The sequence below is a fragment of the Mastigoproctus giganteus genome, chromosome 3 (genome assembly GCF_048544385.1).
Source record: "Mastigoproctus giganteus isolate SK-2022 chromosome 3, ASM4854438v1, whole genome shotgun sequence".
Classification (NCBI taxonomy): Eukaryota; Metazoa; Arthropoda; class Arachnida; order Uropygi; family Thelyphonidae; genus Mastigoproctus; species Mastigoproctus giganteus.
In genome coordinates this window covers 122,468,169-122,490,318 of record NC_143577.1, presented here as the reverse complement: position 1 = coordinate 122,490,318, position 22,150 = coordinate 122,468,169, and the positions used below count along the sequence as shown (strand labels likewise).

The 22,150-nt window shown below is 38.6% G+C and overlaps 1 protein-coding gene across 1 annotated transcript in view; it reads right to left on the bottom strand.

The window, feature by feature from the left end:
* LOC150088255 (intermembrane lipid transfer protein VPS13A-like) overlaps window positions 1–22,150 on the bottom strand; it is a 3,009,916-nt gene that overhangs the window by 1,849,206 nt on the left and 1,138,560 nt on the right. The window contains exon 30 of the mRNA XM_090370087.1: window positions 20,111–20,331. Within this exon, the coding sequence (XP_090226213.1) occupies window positions 20,111–20,331 (221 nt within the window). The remainder of the gene's footprint in view (window positions 1–20,110; window positions 20,332–22,150) is intronic.

Here is a 22,150-nt window from a genome sequence, read left to right as displayed (position 1 = left end):
ACATACATCTAAAGGTTGTCAGTATGGAATGACAACAGAGGTTGTCATTCCATACTGACAACCTCTGTCTGATATAGTTACACATATCTGCAGTTACATACAGTTTAATGTCTTTCATGGAGTATAATGAAACAACTTGAAACAATGAGTATAATGAAAAATCTTGACACAACTAATCAACTAGCCGACCAAGCTACCCAGGTGGGTAAAGTGCCTGACTGGCAACCCAAAGGTTGCGGGTTCGAATCCCGCCTCGTGCTTGGATATCACGATGGTGCCACGCTATCCAGTTGGATCTCATGGCCACAATACACGAAGGAAGCAGGGAAAAAATTGGTTCCTTTGTGTTTTGCTCACATCATGTGATGAAAAAAAAAAAAAAAAACTAATCAATTAGTGTAATTGTGTATTACAGTAATTGTTCCTGGGAGTGTCCCAGAATGTAAACAGAAAATTTTATTTATTTATGATATTAGAAGCTAATATGTGTTATAAATTTGAAAGTGAAACTGAAACAAAATTTTCAGTTTCCCATTCGGCATTTTAGCATTAAAGTATTGCTCTTGTTTATATGCTATCAGTTTAAATAATTTTAGTCTAATAATACTTGTAGAAGCATTTTTTATTGTATATGGTTGAGATGAGTGAAAAGAGAAAACAAGTTGCTGATGGGATTCTTCTCCTTGATCAGATCACACATAAGAGGGGGCACAAATTCAAATTGAGGAAGGATGGTTGCTGAATAGATGTGTGGAAGTTTGCCTTTAGTCAGGATTTGTTGGAACAAACTTCTATCCGTTGTTGTTGTTGTGGAAGCGACAGTTTTAATAAATTCCAGGAAAACCTAGATAAACTATTAGAAGAAATTAATAGGTGAAATGGGAGGTGTCATTTTTTTTTTTTTTTTTTTTTTTTGGCTGATGCTGTATAAGGTCATTTTCTTGTATCATTTGTCAAAGATGCAAGAAACTGCTAATGCTAATGCTCAAGTGACGGTGCTCCTTAGCACATCGTGGCCTCAAGGCCACAACATTTCAAGGATCTGGGTATATTTTTACCATCTGTATGCAATATCCAAAAATTTCATTACTTCATACAGCATGTCCTCCTCCCACTTTTTCTTACTATTGAATGGTAGGGGTGAAAAAGAAAAGATATACAATTACTTTTGAAGAGAATATGAAAATAATAAGATGAGCTAAAGTGGTAAATGCTGTTAAAGTGGCGCCTCCGTAGCCAGGTGGGAAGGAGCAGCAGTGCGTAGCACACGCTTCTTGATTAGACCGGGGTTCGAGCCCGTCACCACCAAATACGGAAGATGCGGAAAGGTCAGGGAATGACCACCGCCCAGAGCAATATGGCCTTAGTTGCTAATGCTCCTAAAAAAATAACAATAATATATAATAGCTGTCAAAGTGGTAAATCAGTTTCATCTACTGGTCACAAGTTAACATCAGCTTACTCAAAAATAAGTGAAACTGAAACAAGCGATAGTATGATAGTGAAGTATAAAAAAACAAATTAAGACCACAAAACTTTCTAGGGATGACCAACAATAAATAAATAATATATACATTAAATACTAAAACAAGGAAAAAATAAAATAAAAGCATTTCACAGACATTCTCTTAGATATGCCAGATAAGCTGCACTTGCTGCCTAGGGGTCTAAAACGCTGATGGAACTGATATTTGGGTGACATTCAAGACAAGTGGACCCAATTTCGGTGAATTCTGGATGGGCTGTGATAAAAAATTCTCTACTTGCACCTTCACAATAGTGGGATTGTTAGTAATCCTGGGTATAACCTCCATGCACAAGCATGCTGCGGGTGACCACCCAGGTGTGAACCAACGTAAGCAGGGGTCGAGGTGTGGTACCCACACCACATGGAGGAATATCGGCCCTCTGGGTTACCAGGCAATGCAAGGTGCTAAATAACTCTCATCAACTGGGGCAATACCACCACTTTGCTTATTGGAGGCTTCAAGTGGTGGAACCCATGTTTAGTCTTCAGAGCTAAGTTCCGGTCAACCCTTCTCCACCTCTTCCATCATGCAGTATGACTGATGACTTTTGAGGTTATGATGAACATCGTGGCGAGATCCATTCTTCCTTACATTTTGAGGGTACAGCTCTAAAACGGTGTTCGCAGGCTGGCCGCTAGTTAGTACACCGGACCAAACCTATTGGTAACTCTTTAGGAGGCTTCCGGATCAGCTAGTGTATAATCTTGCTACCTCTACTCTGCCAGATAATGACTGAAGGAAGACCGAGTAGTGTGTATGCAGGGGGCATTGTCGAGGCCACGATATGTAAAGGATCTGGGTATATTTTTACCATCTGTACGCCATATCCAAAAATTTCATTACTTCATACAGCAGTCCCCCCCCACTTTTGCTTACTATTGAATACACCATGAATAGTCAAACTAATAGAGACAGCTTATCTGTGAAAAGATCTAAACCTCCCAAACACTCCCTAGTTCATTTCACAAATATATGTGATCTCAATTCTAATCTCAATGATGTCCATTTTCACTTGCAGTTTGCCAAACCCAATGTACTTTTTCTGAGAGAATCTCAGTTATCAGTTGATTCAACTACTGCTCATCTCCGTAGCCTAAATTCACTGTATGATTCCTTTCGCCTCAAGGGTGGTACTTGTGCATATGTCTGTTCCGATATTCCCTGTCAGAGACTTGGTAATTTGGTATCTATTCTTTTGAATCTTCTCTGGCTTAAAATTTGTTTACCGCAATGTGTCAAATTCATCTGTTGTCTCTACTGTTCTCCCAACACCACTAATCACTTCGAGCTCTTTTGACTTCTCACTTTGCAACTTGACTTTCTCCAGTCAAACTTTCCTAGCAGTGAGGTAATTTTTCTTGGTGATTTTAATGTTCACAACTGCAGCTGGCTTCCCTTTTCTAGTAACACCAACCCGGCTGGTCGAGATGCCAAGGCTTTTGCAATTGCTAATGACCTTGCACAGATTTTTATTTACCTATAAGAATACCAGACAATCCTAACCATATAGCCAACATGCTTGATGATTTTCTCAGAAACAACCCTTCTGAGTACAGCGTAAAAAGTGAGTTGTCCTTTAGGCACCTCAGATCAAACCTTGGTGATTGTCTCTTCCGCAATGGAGCCTTTATCTCATAGCTATTCCAAACCTCATATTGTTTGGCATTACAAGAATGCAAAATGGGATAACCTGAGAGATTTCTTTTCTTCATTTCCTTGGTCAGACTACTGTTTCAAAACTTCTGATGTCAATGTTTGCTCAGATTGTGTCAGTGAAATTATTCTTGTAGGAATGGAATCCTTTATTCCACACTCCACTTTAAAATCTCATCCTTTATCTAAACCTTGGTTTTCTAATAAATGTGCTAAGGCTTCCCAAGAGAAGAACACTGCATATCGTAATTTGCTTGTTTCCAATTCTTCAGTTTCATTTTCTGCCTACACCAAAGCACTCAACAATTGTAAAGAAGTTATTAATCAGTCCAACTAGATTTTAAACAGGCTAAGAGTAGAAAACTTGCTTCTTGCCATAATGGTAGCCAAGCATTCTTGTCTCTTGCCAAAGCTATTGGCTGCAACGTTTGCCCATCTCTGCTCCCACCTCTGTCAAAACCACTTCAGCCAAGGATAAAACTGACCTGCTAGCATCTCATTTTTTTTCCAACTCATGTTTGTTTGTGGAATAGACTTCCATCACTTGTTGTTGAAGTTGATAGCCTAAACAAATTTAAGGCTCAGCTGGACAGGTATTTCGAACGAACGGAGGGGTGAAATGGGAGTAGTGGTTGTTTTTTTTGTTTTTTTTTTTTGGCTGATACTGAATAAGCTTGCTTTCTTGCATCATATGCCTCTACTAATGCTAATGCTAATGCTATTAATGATCTTGGTAAAACACCTTCCACCATTCCCAACACGCTCCATTCAATGTCTCCTGTGGTCTTCCACTAAAAGGATGTCAGAAGGATTTTGACAAATCTTGATGCAAAGAAAGCTCCAGGTGCTGAAGGTATTTCTCCACTTGTTCTCAACCTTACTCCTGTTCTTTGCCACCTTTTTTCACTTTCTTATTCCAAAGGTGTTTTTCCTTCTGCTTGGAAATTTGCTCATACCCAGCCAGTTCCTAAAAAGGGTGACAAATCCCTCCGATTCAATTATCGTCCCATTGCAATTACTTCTACTTTTTCTAAAGTAATGGAGAAATCAATTAATTGCCAACTCTTAAACTACCTAGAAACCTTCCATCTGATAAACGATCACCAGTATAGATTCCGTCAGTGTCGATCCACTGGTGATATTCTTGTGTAAATTACCCATTTATGGATAACTTCAATGGAAAAGTTCAGTGAAACACAAGCAGTTGCTCTTGACATCTCAAAGGCTCTTGATATATTGTTTGGCATAAAGGTCTTCTAAACAAGCTTCCATCTTCTGGTGTGCCAACTGTTTTTTGTAATCGGTTATCCAGTTTTATCTTTGATCGTTCACTGTGGGTATGGTTGATGGCTCTCTGTCTTCTAACTTCTCCACTAATGCTGGTGTCCCCCAAGGTTCAGTTCTTTCTCCCACTCTTTTCCTCTTGTTATTAATGACCATCTTCCATCGACTGGAAATCCTATCCATAGTTTTGCCGATGATAGCACATTGCATTCCACTTTTCATTTTGAGAAACCTTGCCCTGCTCAATCAGCTTCAACTTCTCTAATATCCGCTACTAATTCCTTAAATGCCAATTTCCAAGTAATTCTGCCAATTTCCAAGTAATTCTCCAGTGGGGCAAAGACAACTCAGTTGATTTCAATCCTTCTGAAACTCAGTCTTGTTTTATATCTCGCAAAAAAATGTTATTAGTGGAGTCCCTCAGGGTTCAGTGTTGGGTCCAGTATTGTTTTCTGTATTTAAAAATGATATTGATGATGGTACAGGCATACCTCGAATAACGAATAGGATGCGTTCCACGAAATTACTTCGTTAAGCGAAACTTCGTTTTCAGAGGTAAAAATACTATGGCCAGAATAGGGATACGTTCCTACGTAAAGAAAATGAAAAGCTTTTTTTTTTTTTCGGACAAAGAAAAGTTTTATTAAATAAACAGTCAACTTACATACAAAGTGAAATCACATTTTAAAATACGAGTCTAAAGTTGATTGTTTATGCTCTTTTTCTCTTTCATTTAACAATTGCCTATACGGAGTTATTGCATTTAACACTGATCGCTTAACAATAATACTTCTTCCTAAATCAGGATCATTTTCACTAAAAAAATTTAAAACGTTTTCAATGTCATTTAAGCACCTTTTTAAATCTTTGGTTTTTTAACACTTTTTCGGCTGGAACATCTTTAACTTCGTCTTCATTGCTAACAAGGTTTTCTAAATCTTCCACTGAAAAACCATCATCTTCTGCATTCAGTAAATTTCTAACATCCTCTTCATTGACATTTTCGAAACCTATTGATTGAGCCATCTGGATAACTTCATTTCTAATTTCTTGGATGTTATTTTCTTCTTCTAGTACAACTTCTGGCCATATTTTGCGCCAAACTCCATTTAAGCATTTCTTAGTGACTTCTTTCCAAGAACTATCAATGTTTTCAATTGCGTTTTTAATGGTATAGTTTTTCCAAAAAGTTTTAACTGTCATTTCCTCTTTATCCTCTAGTTCAGTTAAACTGCTTAATGTTCGACGCAGATAATAAGCTTTAAATGATGCTATTACTCCCTGATCCAATGGTTGAATCAGGGAAGTTGTGTTTGCTGGAAGAAACACAACGTTGACAGGAATGCATGTGTCCAGCATGTTAAGATCAGTAGGATGTCCCGGAGCATTGTCTAACAACAAAAGAGCTTTTTCTTCAAAGTTGTTTTTTTGACAATACCGTTTTACTTCAGGACAAAAGTGGTTAACAAACCAATCAGTAAATAACTCCTTGGTAACCCACGCTTTTCTATTTGCATTCCATATTACAGGTAAATTCATTTTTATGTTCCCTTTTAATGCCCTCGGATTTTCTGAATGGTAAACTAATAACAATTTTAATTTATAATCGCCAGAGGCATTTGATCCAAAGAGTAACGTTAAACGGTCTTTGGCTGCTTTGAACCCAGCAGCTGATTTTTCTTCAATAGAAATGAAGCTTTTTGTTGGTAGCCGTTTCCAGAACAAACCGCTTTCGTCAACATTGAACACCAAATTTGGAAAATTTTCACGTTCAATTATTTCCTTTAGTTTTTCTGGAAACTTATTTGCAGCTTCTCCTATTAATTTTACACTATGAATCCTGGCCCGTTTTTTAAATTTCTCGAACCAACCACGAGAAGCCCCAAAGGTTTCCGTAATTTCTTCAGTTTGTTTAGATTTCAGGTGATTAAACTGGAATATATATTTTTTTTTATGTTAAATGGGGCTTGAAATTGCCGACTTCATTATATCGAAGCTTCGTTATCAGAGGTAACGTTAACCGAGGTATGCCTGTATATCAAAATTAATGTCCAAGTTTGAAGACGATACAAAGGTTGGCAGGGTTGTCAAGGACACTACTGACACTATGCTGCTGCAACAGGATCTGGAAAGGTTGAGCAGATGGGCTGAGAGGTGGCAAATGAAGTTTAACATTGACAAATGTAAAGTACTACATATGGGAAACAGCAACCCCAGAGCAATGTATCAACTCTGTGGTACTACACTGACAGTGGTAGAGAATGAAAAGGACCTGGGGGTAATTTTGCAGGCAGATATGAAGTTCTCTGAGCAGTGGAGATGGGCTGCAAGAGTAGCTCATGGTGCTTTGTCAATGATATACAGGAATTTTTCTAGCATAAGGAGGTGATTATTCCCTTGTATAAGGCAATGGTCAGGCCACACCTTGAGTACTGTATACAGGAACAATGGGGTACTCTTACGAAGAAAGGCATAAGTTTTGCAAATTACAGTGTCTGGAGACTAGGCACCAGCGAGGTGATCTGATAGAGGTGGATAGAGCCTTGGATGGTTTGAGCATGCTCAATGCTGATGGGATTCTTCTCTTGCTCAGAATAATCACTTGAGGGGGCATAAATTCAAATTGAGGAAAGACAGATGTAGGATAGACGTGCAGAAATTTGCCTTTAGCCAGCGGGTAGTTGGTTGGTGGAACAGACTTCCATCCCTTGTCGTGGAAGTTGATAGCCTAAATAAATTTAAGGCTCAGCTGGACCGGTATTTCGAATGAACAGAGGGGTGGGTCAAGTGGAAGTTTTTTTTTTTTTTTTTTTTTTTTTCTGGCTGATGCTGCATAAGCTTGCTTTCTTGCATCATATGCCTCTTCTAATGCTAATGCTAATGCTGAAAAGGATTCTTCTGCTTCTATGCTTATCTTTGGTGACACTCCGATTTCTAGGCAAAATGATATAATCTTTCTTGGCACATGCACATTACAAATATTGCTTCCTCTTCATCTAAAAAACTTGATTTTCTCTTTTGCTCTCGGCATTACTTTTCTTCCAAACAGCTGTTCACTCTGTAAAAATCGCAAATCCGCGCTACCATGGAATATTGTTCCCACATCTGTGGCGGTGCCCCCAAAACCTCTCTCAGGCTTCTAGATTCCATTCAGAAGAGGGCAGTTAGATTAATTAATGACTCCTCTCTAACAGAGTCTCTCCACTCTCTGTCTCATAGACATATTGTTTCTGCTGCATGCCTCTTCTACAGATACGTCCATGGGGACTCTTCTTCTGAATTGGCTTCTATAATTCCCACTCTCTCTTTCAAAACAGTCCGAAAATGTGCCGCCACCAGCCAACATCCATTTACTGTCCAACTTCAAACTCACCGAATCAACTTTTCATCTTCCTTGTTTATTCATTCTACTGGCGTTCTCTGGACCAGCCTACCTTCATACGTATTTCCTGAAAATTACAGTCTACATAAATTCAAGTTTAATGTCAACAAATATCTTCTTTCATCTTCACAACCTGCAACACAAGCACGGTACTAAGTATTATAGGTTCTAATACCTCTTGTGTTTCGGGTTTTCATAGAAAAAAATGATAAATAAATAAAAATTGGAGAAAACTAATAAAATATACAGCAGCTTTACAGACGAAATGCCTCTTCATAAGCTGATAAAGAGGCACTTAATTTCGAAAGCTATTTTTTCATTAGTTTTATCCATATCTTATTGTATTTTAATGCTTTTATCTTATTGTATTTTAACTTTTTTATTTTATTTTATTTTATTATTTTACATTTTTTCTCTGTTTCAGTATTTATGTAGATATTATTTATTTATTTTATAAATTTATTTTAAATCAGTTTTGTTATCCAGGTGTTTGTTACGGCACCAGTGTTATCCAGGTGTTACAAAGGGGTTCTGAGGTTTTCATCTTTCACAACATGGGGCCAGTGTTACCCAGGCTTTCTTTGCGTCACCGGTGTTTCCTGGATCTTCGATACAGCACTTGCATTACGTCTTCACTCTCCAGATAAGTGAGGTGCTCCCAATATTTTGCACCTTTAGTGTAGACTCGGCATAAAGTATTCATCTAGTGGTCACGTTTAGGATCAAATCTCGTATACCCTCAACAAAGAAAAGCGGAGAAAAGAAATTCAGCTCTTCAATATCGCAGTTTGGATCCGTTTTGGATTGTGTGATATTGAGGGTTGTTGTTGTTGTTGTTGTTGTGGTGTTTTCTGGTGCAAGAGCTACTTAGATCATATTGCGCCTCTCAAATTAATTGAGTTACTTATGATAACTGCACAGTGGGCAGTTAGAAACGGTCATAGATTTTTATTTGTTTTATATACAAAAAGAATTCAGAGAGTTTGCTTCTTTACCTATTATGCTATTCAGAGAGAGAGGTTGCTGTAGATCTGAAATGAAACTAAAAGACATCCGTCGGGCATTGCTGAACAAATTACATTCAAGGAGTATATGTTTTACTGTAAGTGGTTGCGTGCAGTGTGCACACTGCGGAGGATCATTTCCTGTAAGCAGATAGAGATGTGTGAGGTGAGTGTGACCTATACGAGTTCTGGCTAAGATTACTTCTTCTTTTCTATTTTTTCGAAGGCTAGAAGTCCATAATTGCGGTTCAGGTTTTATTTGAAATAGCTTGTTATTTGTTTGCATTTTCCACAGAAGTGTCCATTGTTCCATAGATGTTCTCCGTATGTTATGTCTATAATCAGGATATGGGACTAGGTTATTTGTTGAGGATATGATGGATGGATACTTAGCAGCACTGTCTGCACATTCGTTTCCTGGAATACCACTGTGGCCAGGGATCCATGAAAAGATAACAGTTTTCTGATGCTGATGAAGATGCATCAGTTTATGTTTTATGAACTTGAATAAAGGATTTTTAGGTGGGGAAGTCCTTTTCAAAGCTAAAATAGCACTCTGTGAATCAGTATATATTATACTTTTATTTATTGACATTAGCGAGATGTTTTCCAGAGCAAGCTTAATGGCATGGAGTTTAGCAGTTTAGCTGCTGCATTCGGTTGGAAGTGAAATTGAGACAGTTGTATTAGGGAAGACAGCAGCTGCACCCACTCGACTGTCAGACTTCGAACCATCAGTATAGATCTTGGTAAAGTGTGGGTACTTTTGTGAGTGAGCAACATGTAGTTGTTGGATGTTAATATCTGCTATAGAGCCTTTACCCCATTGCTCAAAGTATTCATCAGAAGAAAGTGTGAAGTTAGTCAACGGGGGGATCCGGATCTTTTTTTCTCTGATGATATTATCAAGCTGAATATTCCAGCTTTCTGTTAGATTCTGCAGTCTGATACCAGAAGGTCGAATTGTTCTAGGTTTATTTGTATAATGGGTTTTCAATTGAGGATATGTAACAGTGGCCAAACCGGATGAGTAGGCAGATTTTTAATTTTAGCTGAGTAGTTTATCAGCAACATCTTTCTTCTGATGCTAAGTGTAGGTTCGTGAGCCTCAACATAAAGACTTTGAACTGGTGATGTTCTGTATGCACTTAGGGCTATCCTAAGAGAAGAATGTTGGATGGGTGCAAGAGGGGCCAAGGTGCTCTCCCTAGCTGAGTCATAAACAGGTGCTCCGTAGTCTAACCGAGATCTAATTAGAGATTTATATAAGTGGAGCAGGGTATAACGATCGGCGCCCCAAGATGTACTAGAGATGACCCGGAGTATATTCATTTTCTTTGTGCAAGTGGTTCTTAGATACTTGATGTGCTCCTGGAAATTTAACTTCTTATCAAAAATTAGCTCTACAAGGCAAATACTGTTCACAATTGGTAGTGGATGATCGGCCAAGTGCAACTCGGGTTCAGGATGCATTGTGCGCTTCGTGCAGAAATGTATAGCTGTAGATTTGTGGCTTGACAGTTTGTATCCATTTTGCGCAATCCATAATTCAATGTTATTAATGGATACTTGTAGATGCCTCTCAATATAGTTCATATTCTGGGAATGACAGGATATGGTACGATCATCTGCATAGAGGTACGAGTCAACGGTATTTGGAATGCTGTTTGTGATGTTGTTTATTCGTATTACAAACAGAGTGGCACTAAGAACAGAGCCTTGTGGGACTCCTTCTTCTTGAATGTATGTTTGAGATAAAACCTGCCGACTGTCAGACTTTGAACCATCAGTATAGACCTTGGTAAAGTGTGGGTACTTTTGTGAGTGAGCAACATGTAGTTGTTGGATGTTAATATCTGCTATAGAGTTAATATCTGCTATATATATATCTGCGATACCTCACTTGGAAAGATCTGTGCTGAAGGAAGCTTTGAATAAAATATGGTAAATGGCCTCTCATATGAATAGAATGGAGATCTCTTAGGATACCGTAGCACCACGTGGTATCAAAGGCCTTCTCTATATCAAGGCATATCATGACGAGATGTTGATTTCTGATGAATGCATTTTTTATGTTGGATCGGCTTTGGTCATGAGGTCTAGGGAAGATCTATTCTTCCGAAAGCCAAACTGATTATTACTGATTATGTTTTCGGATTCAAGGTACCAGGTGAGTCAATGGTGAACCATTTTTTCCAAAGTCTTACTCAGGCAGCTGGTTAGAGAAATTGGTCTATAGTTGTTAGGAATCGAATGGTCTTTTCCAGGTTTAGGTATGGCTATTACATAAGAATGTCTCCAGGAAGTAGGGAATATATGTTCTGAGAATATTCTATTGTAAAAGTTTAGCAATGAAATTAGTGATTTCTGATTGAGGTGTTGAATCATTATATTGTAGATTCCATCAGGGCCAGGAGAGCTGTTTCTTGAGGTATATATAGATTCTTTCAGTTCAGATATTGTCAGTGGTTGGTTATAGATAAAAGGACATGCAGTTTTGAAGTTTAGTTTCCTTTTCTCAGCTTCAGCTTTGATTTTTTGAAAAGATGGTTGATATGCAGTTGAGACGGACAATTCACAGAACACCGTTCCTAGGGCATTGGCAATTTCATCAACAGATGAGATCTCCTTCCCATTCCAATTAATAATAGGAGAAGGCAACTTATGATATTTACCATTTAGTTTCTTTATTTTTTCCCAGATTATTCGGGTATCAGTATCTTTGTTGATTGAGGAGGCAAATTTTATCTACGAGTCTTTTTTCGCCTTCTGCCGGATATAACAAGCTTTGGCTCTCAGTCTCTTGAGGTTGGCAGTGGTGGGATGTTTGCGGAAGGTGTTCCATGCTTTGTTTTTTTCTCTCTTCGCTTTATTACAATCGCCATTCCACCAGTGATTGGTATGCCGATGGTTTCTTATTTGAGACTGTGGGATGGCAGCTTTTGATGCTGTTAGTATCTGCATTGTGATATGATCGGTGACAGTGTCAATAGCAGAAGACTCTATGGTGTCATCATCAAAAGATACATGATTGGTAAATTTCGTCCAGTTTGCTTTGGAAAATTTCCATTTTGTTTTTTTTTTTTTCAGTTTGTTTGGAATGGGTGGTTTGAATACTACAGATCAGCGGATAGTGGTCACTATTTAGAGGATTGTCATGTACTGCCCACTCTATAGTTGGGAAGAGGATCGGAGAGCAAATTGAGAGATCTATTGCACTGGTTGACCCAGTAGGAAAATGGATATATGTCAGTAAGCCATTATTCAACAGTGTCAAATTTTCTCGGTCAAGTAACATTTCAATGAGTCCGCCACATCCGTCTGAGACCAGAGATCCCCATAATGGATGATGCCCATTAAAATCTCCTAGTAAACAAATAGGAGGTGGTAACTGAGAAATCAGATTTAACAGTTGCTGAATTGTACATGATTGATTCGGCGGAAGATAAATTGAGGCTAGTGTCAGTGTGATACCGATTACTATACGGGTAGCAACAGCTTCTAATGGTGTTTGAAATGGAATGTGCCTGGAGGGGACTCCTGATTCTACTAGTATAGCTACTCCTCCATGGGGACTGTTAGTTTCAGATCGATCTTTTCTGAAGATAGTATAGTTTTTGACTGAAATTTTTGTTGTTAGATTTGTCTCTTGCATGATATGGCAGCAGGATTGTAACAGTTAATTAGTTCATAGATATCATCAATATTGCTGCGAAAACCTCTGCAATTCCATTGTATGATTTGTTCCATTATTTGGTTTTGTGAGCGGAAGAGGAGTCTGTTTGCTTTTTGTGAGAGGCTTGTTTATATCTCTCGTGTTTTGATTTTTCTTTTCTTGAAAAATTTGGGGTTCTTGAGTCATTGCCTTCTTCATATCATCATCTGCATGTATTTCAAGCAGATCTTCTGAGTTGGTGGTATCATCGGTGTCCATGCTTGAGGCGTGAGATTGCTTCACCTCAACTGGATCTAATTTTTCCGCTGCTTGACAATGGGGAAGTCTCTGGGATGGAACTGTCAGCGGCGTATTACTGCATTGATCGACTGCCTTTGATGGATGTTGGACCGAGAGGACTGATCGAGCCCAGTCTGAGATCAATGTATCTGGAGGGATGGACACTTCTGTCTGACATGCTATTGACTGATGACTATAAGTAGCAGAGGCATAGGTGCATTTTGGATTATTTAATCTTATTTGTTTTCTTGCCTCTTGGTAGGAAACTTTATTTTCAACTTTATACTTTTGTATCTTTTTCCCCAACTTCCAGAGGTCGCAGTCTTTGGAGTATGCCGGATGGCTGCCCTTGCAATTTGGACACTGTGGGGTTGGTGCCTTACATTCTGTTTGTGTGTGAGTTTTACACCCACAGTTTGCACATGTTGCGTCTTCCCGGCATGCTGTCTGGGAATGGCCAAATTTCGGGCATTTAAAACATCTTAGGGAGTTCGGAATATATGGCCGAATGCAACAGTTTTAATATCCTGCCTTGACTGAAGCTGGTAGGTTTGGAGAACTGAAAGTTAATATTATACTCCGGGTAGGAACTAAACTGCCATCTTTTTGGATCATGATCCTCTTTGCCTGAGTAACTTTTTGTTCTTTAAGTTCCTGGGCTATTTCGTCTTCAGGAACGTTTAATAGATCCCATTCAGTGATCACTCCCTTTGAAGAATTGAGGGTGTTATGTGGTGTGATTTGAACTGGGATTCCACTCAAAGATGTCAAACTTAATAATGGTTCAGAGTGTCGAGGATTGGTGGTCTCTATTAATAAATCTCCAGATTGGAGACGTTTCACCATTTTTGGTGAACCTGCGGCATGTTCGAGGCATCTCTGAATGATAAAGGGGGAGAGCATGCCCACAGGTTGTGCAGAGAATGTATTATCAGGAATGCTGGTAATTCCTGTCTGCCAATGTCTTTCTTCATTCTCTTCGATAGAGAGAAGTCATGGTCAGTGTCATGAATGTCATTTGCTTGAGAGCTCTTTGGCTCTAAGCGTGGAAAGTCACTTGTTTCCATCTCTGCTCCTTTTAGCCCCGGGGGTTGTCTTATCCCCCAGGTTACCGGCCCCGCCACGTGGAGGCAGGAGCGATGCCACCAGTGACCAAGCGGCTGTTGAAGTAAATAAAGGGTTAGTAATGAATATATAGAATAAAAAAGAAAGGTAGATTTCCTCTCTCGGTTCTTACTTTTGTCCTTTAAAGTACAGAACCTCTTCAAGTAAACAAAAGAACAGGTGACGCTAGAAAAGAATTGAAACTATAACACTTTGGGAGATCACTATATATTCGCAGGAAGAAAATCGCTTGTCACTATCGCTTGGCACTCGGGGCCGATATTGAGGGACTTAGGAATTTAGGTTTCCTGATATGCAATAACCCTTTTTCAATTTCTTCTTATATCTAATTCTGATAATTACTGGGTCTGATGATTACTAGTGTCAATAGGAGATTAGTAACGAGGAAATATTTCAACATAACAAACATTTATTGAATATATAAAAATAACACATGTATGCATCACTTACATTCTTTTAAAATCTCATAATTAAAACATGGTGTTCGCAAAATATAAGGGAGTGCTACAATAATTCATTTCGATACTTTGGTACATCTTTATGTGGGTCATTTACTTTATTCCATTAACATAGTAATTTACATGATTTAGCATTAGTAGAGGAATATGATGCAAGAAAGCAAGCTTATGCTGCATCAGCCAAAAAAAAAAAAGCACCCCCCCCCATTCGTTCCAAATGCCTGTCCAGCTCAGCATTAAATTTATTTAGGCTTTGACCTTCCACAACATAGGATGGAAGTCTGTTCCACCAATCAACTACCCACTGGGTAAAGGCAAATTTCGCACATCTATTCTACAACTGTCTTTCCTCAACTTGAAACTGTGTCCCCTCAGGTCCTTAATCTGAACAGGCCTAGTTCATTTAACAAATATACATGAGAGCATGTATATTTGTAAAATGAACTAGGCCATGTTTAGGAGGTTTAGATCTTTTTTGCAGATAAGTTTGCTCTATTAGTTTGAAAATTCATGGTGTATTCAGCAGTAAGAAAAAGTGAGGGGGAAGGGCATGCTGTATGAAGTAATGAAATATTTGGATAGGGCGAACACATAGTAAGAATATACCCAGATCCTTAACATAATGTGGCCTCGACAATGCCCCCCCACATACACACACTAATTGTACTCCCCCTAGTCACTATCTGACAGAGTAGAGGCAGGCAAGATTATACACTAGCTGATTTGGAAGCCTCCTAAAGAGTTACCAATAAGTTTGGTCCGTGTACTAACTAGTGGCCGGCCTGCAAACACCATTTTAGAGTTGTACCCTCAAAATGTAAGGAGGTTTGAATCTCGCCACGGTGTTCATCATAACCTCAAAGGACATCAATCATACTGCATGGTGGAAGAGTTGGGGGAGGATTTCCCGGAACTTTGCTCTTGAGACCATGGGTTCCACCACTTCAAGCCTTCAATAATCAAAGTGGTGATATTGCACCGGTTGCTGACAGTCAACTAGTACCTAGTATTGCCTGGTAACACAGAGGGGGCAGCATTCCTCCACGTGGTATGGGCACCACACCTTGACCAATGCTTACATTAGTTAACACCTGGGTGGTCATTCACAGAGTGTTTGAGCATGGGAGTTATACCCAGGATTACTAAGAGTCCTACCATTGTGAAGGTGCAAGCAGAAGGTTTGGCTGTTACAGACTGTCCGGACTTCACTGAAATTAGGTACACTTGACTTGAATGCCATCCAAATATCAGTTCCATCAGCATTTTAGACTCCTAGGTAGCAAGCACAGCTTGTCTGGCTTATCTGAGAGAAAATCTGCAACAGCTTCAACGACCTGATTTTAGCCTACAAAACCCAAAATTATCTGGTAAAAGATATTATTTCATTAATAAAAGAAGTAAATTTTTTTTAAAATTCTGATTTGATAAATAATTTCAATACAATTTTGGCAAAAGAGTGAAAATCAAAAAAAAAAAAAAAAAATTTAAGCATTCTGCAAATTATACATTTCATGTTAAGCTGACTCTACAGAGCTAGCTTAACATGAAACTCACATGCTCTCTCTCTCTCTCTCTCTCTCTCTCTCTCTCTCTCTCTCTTATCAAATAGTAAGTCAACCCTGTTAAGTGACTTAATAAAAGTAGCCTTAAAAGTGATACCACTTGAATCTAACAATTCACTTTTAAGTAAATACAAAGTAAAATGAGCCTAAGAGAAAATTTCCTGTTTTGTAAAAATTCAAATATTTGTGATTGAAATAAATAAAGAGTAACTGAAATAAATCACAAAGTAACAGAAATGAATAAAAATAAATAAACAAAATAAACAAAACTGACAGTAATTCTCAGATTAAGGTGAAAGGCACAAACTAAAAACTGGAAATTGTATGGTTGATATTATGTGATACTATCTGAAAGTAGAAAGGTTTTTAGCATTAGTAGAGGCATTTGATGCAAGAAAGCAAGCTTATGCAGCATCAGCCAAAAAAAAAACCCCACTTCCACTTCACCCCTCTGTTCGTTCAAAATACCTGTCCACCTGAGCCTTAAACTTATTTAGGCTATCAACCTCCACCACAAGGGATGGAAGTCTCTTCCACCAACCAACCACCCGCTGGCTAAAGGCAAATTTCCGCACGTCTATCCTACATCTGTCTTTCCTCAATTTGAATTTATGCCCTCTCAGGTGATTTTTGTGAGCTAGAGGAAGAATCCCATCAGTATTGAGCATGCTTAAACCGTTCAAGGCTTTATACACCTCTATCAGATCACCTCGCTGATGCCTAGTCTCCAGACACTGTAATTTGCAAAACTTAAGCCTTTCTTCGTAAGAGCACCCCTTTGTTCCATTCACTAATCTTGTTGCCCTTCTCTGTACTCGTTTCAGCAGCTCTACATCCTTCTTGAAATGAGGCCTCCAGACCTGTATACAGTACTCTAGGTGTGGCCTGACCATTGCCTTATACAATGGAATAATCACCTCCTTATCCCTGCTGGAAAAATTCCTGTATATCATTGACAATACTCCATGAGCTACTCTTGCAGCCCATCTGCACTGCTCAGAGAACTTCATATCTGCCTGCACAACCACCCCCAAGTCCCTTTCATTCTCTACCACTGTCAGTGTAGTACCACAGAGTTGATACGTTGCTCTGGGGTTGCTGTTTCCCATGTGTAGTACTTTACATTTGTCAATGTTAAACTTCATTTGCCACCTTTCAGCCCATCTGCTCAACCTTTCCAGATCCTGTTGCAGCAGCAAAGTGTCAGTAGTGTCCTTGACAACCCTGCCAACCTTTGTATCATCTGCAAACTTGGACATTAAGCTTGATATACCATCATCAATATCATTTATAAATACAGAAAACAATAATGGACCCAACACTGAGCCCTGAGGGACTCCACTAATAACATTAGTCCACGATGAGCAGTGTCCATTGATTACCACTCTCTGTCTTCTCCCCCTCAACCACCCCTTTATCCATAGCAGCAATTTGCCTCCAATGTCACACTGCTCCAATTTGTGTAGCAGTCTTCCATGTGCAACAGTATCAAAAGCCTTTCTAAGATCCAAGTATATAATATCAAAGTTATTCCCTGCATCCAGTTCTTTTGTGACTGCATCATAGTATCCAATCAAGTTGGTCAGGCAAGACTTCCCCTTAACAAAACCATGCTGTGTCTGAGCTCTAACTGAAGTCTTGTCTAAATGATCCTGCAGTGCTTCTTTAACCAGTGCCTCCATTAATTTTCCTGGAACAGAAGTTAAGCTCACAGATCTATAATTACTTGTGTCAGCCTTTGATCCTCCTTTGTGAATTGGGGTCACATTTGCACATTTCCAGTCTATGGGTACCTCCCCTGAGTCCAAGGAAGCTCTCATAATTATGGCTAAGGGTTTGCTTACTTCCTTTGCTGCCTCCTTTAATATAACTGGATAGATCCCATCCACCCCGGGTGCCTTTCTTGTGTTTATCTTCAACAGTTTCTCCTCCACTTTACTCCCAGTTATTTCAAGATTCTGTAGCTTACTGCTAGAGTTGAATACACCTCTGGCATTCCCCTTGCTGAATAACTCCTCATGTGTGAATGTCGATGCAAAATATTCATTTAGTTTGTTAGCTAGCTGAGCAGGATCATCAACAGTTGACCCATCAATATCAAGTGGACCAATCTGATTCATCCCCTTCCTTCTAGAGTTTACATAAGTAAAGAACTCATTGCTGTTTTTCTTTGCATCCCTTGCCAAGGATTTCTCGTAATCTGCCTTCGCCTGCCTAACCTCCTTTGTAACTTGGTTGCATATCAACTTGTATCTATCATAGGCTTCTGTGTCATGTGTTAATTTGTAAGTATCCCATGCATTTTTCTTCTCTGCCATATGCCTCATTAGTTCATCTAACATCCATTTTGGCCTAAACCTTGAACAATATTTCTTAGTTGGTACGTAAAGCCTAGTAGCTTCCAAGATAAGTTCTTTGAATGCTTCCCATTTTGAATTTGCTGTTGGTAACATCATCAGTTGGTCCCACTGTATAGAATTTAAATACCGTCTCAGTCCATCGTAGTCGCCTTTATGGAAGCAATAACCCTTCCCTTTACCCCTAATGGTAGTTACCTCTTTGAGTAAATCCCTCTTCAGCACACTGTGATCACTGCCACCTAGTGGTTCATTTATCTGCAGATTCTTAATGCATGAAGAATCACTGCTGATAATCAAATCAAGAATATTACTCCCTCTAGTTGCCTCCCGAACATGCTGATGTAGAAAACAATCATCCAATAAATCCACAAAAGCCCTGCTAGTGTGTGAGTAACCAGCCCCCAAATTCCAGTCAATATCTGGGAAATTAAAATCTCCCATTATAAGACTCTCTGATTTACTGGCCCACTCTATTTCCCTGTACAGTTCCTTATTATACTCATCAGAGTCATTAGGCCTATAGCACACTTCTACTCTCAATTTTGATCTCCCAATGCTTATGTCACACCAAACTGACTCAACACTGCACTGTCCAGCGATGTCGACTGGCTTCACTTCCTTGGTTTTTATGTGTTACTTAACTAATAGCATAACCCCTCCCCCCTTCCTATCCTGTCTATCCTTTCTGTAGACGTTGTACTCCCCAAATTGCAGTTCTGCATCCCTTATATCTGTGTGACACCACGTCTCTGATATCCCAACAATATCTGCCTTTGATGTTTTGAGCAATACCTCAAATTCATCAAATTTATTTACTAAACTCCTAGCATTGGTGTACACGCAAGTATACCTGCACCTGTTTCTATTCTTAGCTACCCTAACACAACCCATGTGTTTACTTGTACCGCAATGGCTCCCAGCAGTCTCTGAAATACCATGCATCTTGTTTTTCAGGCTTCTGCTCATTCTAATAGAAGCAGTGCAAGAATCTCTTTCACCTCTGCCAGTGGCTACTGTCAATCTATTGGTCTTTGTCTCCCCCCAAACTAGCAGTTTTCCGACCCACCTAACACTGCCTCGATAGCATCAGCAAATATTCTTGCACCCTTTCTATTTAAGTGTATCCCATCCCTGTAGAAGCAATCTCTCCTGTTAACACGTACAAAATATGTGATACTATCTGAAAGTAGAAAGGTTTTCCTGAATGCAGACTTCAGTGTATAATATATTAGGGAAAGCTGAAATTTTAACATTATGAATCTCATTAAATTATGGCATAAAATTAATTGTACTTGTAGTTAAAAAACTAACGAAATTATTTTTCTATATGTTAGGTTTTACATTTATTAATTATTCAGTGCACTCATTTTGTAGGACACTTTTAAATATTTTTAATATGTTTTTAAATTAGACCTCACAGCATAGCAATAAAAACATCATCTCTATGCCTTGGAAGTCAACAGCCACTACCATTTCAAATGGGTGTAAAATTATTTTATAAACAACTCAAAAAAAGAAAAAGAAAAAAATTCAATATGTGGGAATTTGCCGTTGTTTGAATAAATGTAGGTTACTGGATTTAACTTTGTTGAATCACATCTATTGCTACAGATTAATAAATTACATAAAAAAATCAAACTACAGTGACAATCAATTCATTTAGTGTTATATTTTTTGTTTCCTACATAAGAAGTTTTCACTCATCCATTCAGTTTTGCTGAAGTTTAAGCCAGGTTTCCAGTCCTGACCATTTTGCTTAATTATATTACAGGTATTATTTTGGATAAAAGGTGCATACCTGGAAATCTGAAGTGAATTTAATCGAAGTAGTATATTATCAATGAACTGCTTAGAATTTCCAGTGAATTTTACTTCCTTGAAGAAATTCTCCACGCTCAAATCACCTAAATTAAGTACCAAAAGATTGGGAGAGCTTGATTTCTGTGGAAGAAGTACTGTTGGAGCATGAATGTCTATTGAAAGCTGGAGCCGAAGTCCATGTTTCTTCATCTCTGCAACCTTAAATAATGAAAAGCATTTCATGATATTGAAACTCTTCCTTTCAAAATGCTACTTTTTTTCTTTTTTTTTTTCAGTAAGAGATTATTACCTATCAACTACTTTCAAGTAAATTAATATTTAATTAAATGATGTACATATATATGATATGGAGGTGTAGGCACTTGGCATTCTGTCAGAAAAATGAGAAGTATTGTTATTTAATATTATGAAATTCAAAATTAAGGATTTGTCTAAAACAATCCTATGAAACCAATGTTCTACTTCACATCCTTTTGTTTCACGTGGTTATCCATATAATAAACTATTTGGATCCACAAATGATACTGGACAAACAAGAAATGAAAAATGGCATTAAAAGTTGGGAGGAAGTTGGCAAGTGTGACTTGTTAAAAGTAGCAGTCAATGTTTATGGAGTGGAAATGGTTATCACAGGAATGCATGCAGAGCAACAGAGGATGCACTAGTACATGTGAAAGATGAGTATTTTGAGCAATTGAGTGAATTTATGGAGACATGTAGAGATAACTTATGCATTGGGGACTTGAATAGCAGAATTGGTCAAAGGTTATCCATATAATAATTGGTTATCCATATAATAAACTATTTGGATCCACAAATGATACTGGACAAACAAGAAATGAAAAATGGCATTAAAAGTTGGGAGGAAGTTGGCAAGTGTGACTTGTTAAAAGTAGCAGTCAATGTTTATGGAGTGGAAATGGTTATCACAGGAATGCATGCAGAGCAACAGAGGATGCACTAGTACATGTGAAAGATGAGTATTTTGAGCAATTGAGTGAATTTATGGAGACATGTAGAGATAACTTATGCATTGGGGACTTGAATAGCAGAATTGGTCAAAGGATTGGGTATCTAACAGTTGGACTTTTTGGTGAGGATGTAGAGAATGATAATGGTAAAAGATTGATCACACTGTGTGAAGTGAAAGAATGCCAGTTGATGAATTTGTACTTCCAGAATAAAGATATCCATAGATTTATTAGGTGCAGCATAATACAGGAGGTTTAAGGTCTATTACTAACCATCTGATCGTAAAGTGACAGAGGTGCTGTACTGTGAGCGATGTGCAAGTATTAAGGGGTACAGAATGTGGTGCAAACTTCTTGCATGCACAGGTAATTGTGCCTAGGAGGTCTAAAAGGAGAAGTAAGCAAGATGGTGGTATTAGGTTGGAAGATTCATGATATATGTAAGCCTTTGTCAACATGAGAGGTTTAGATATGAAAGTAGGATTAATCAAAAATTGAATGCTCATGAGGACTGGAGTGCTGGTGAAGTCTACAATCACGTTAAAGTTGTGTTACATGAGGCAGCTAAGGAGACACTTGGTTTGAAAGGAAACTGAATAACACTAAGGGGAGTGGATGAAGGAGACCAAATGTGCACTAAGCTGAAGATCTCAAGCGTCAACATCTCAAGCACTAAGCTGGAGATGTTGACATTTTCACTGAGAAGAAAGAAGCAAATAAAGCTTGGCTTAACTCTTGAAGCCAGAAGGAACAGGAAATGTATCAAGTAAATAAACATTCCTGCAATGCTGAAGCTACTTCCAGACCATTATCAAATCAAGGGAGATACTCTACAGTTCCTCACTTCACTCCTTCAAAATAGAATAATCAGCTTACTGTCCGCGGCCAAACATACGAGCGATGTGTCTCTTCAGGCGTGCCACAGGGTGGTGTCTTATCTGGGCTCTTGTTTACAGCACTTATCTCACCACTTGTTGAGTCCAGGCATGATACTCTTATGTTATGCTGATGATATGAAACTCCTTACACTGATTTCTCCACATGAT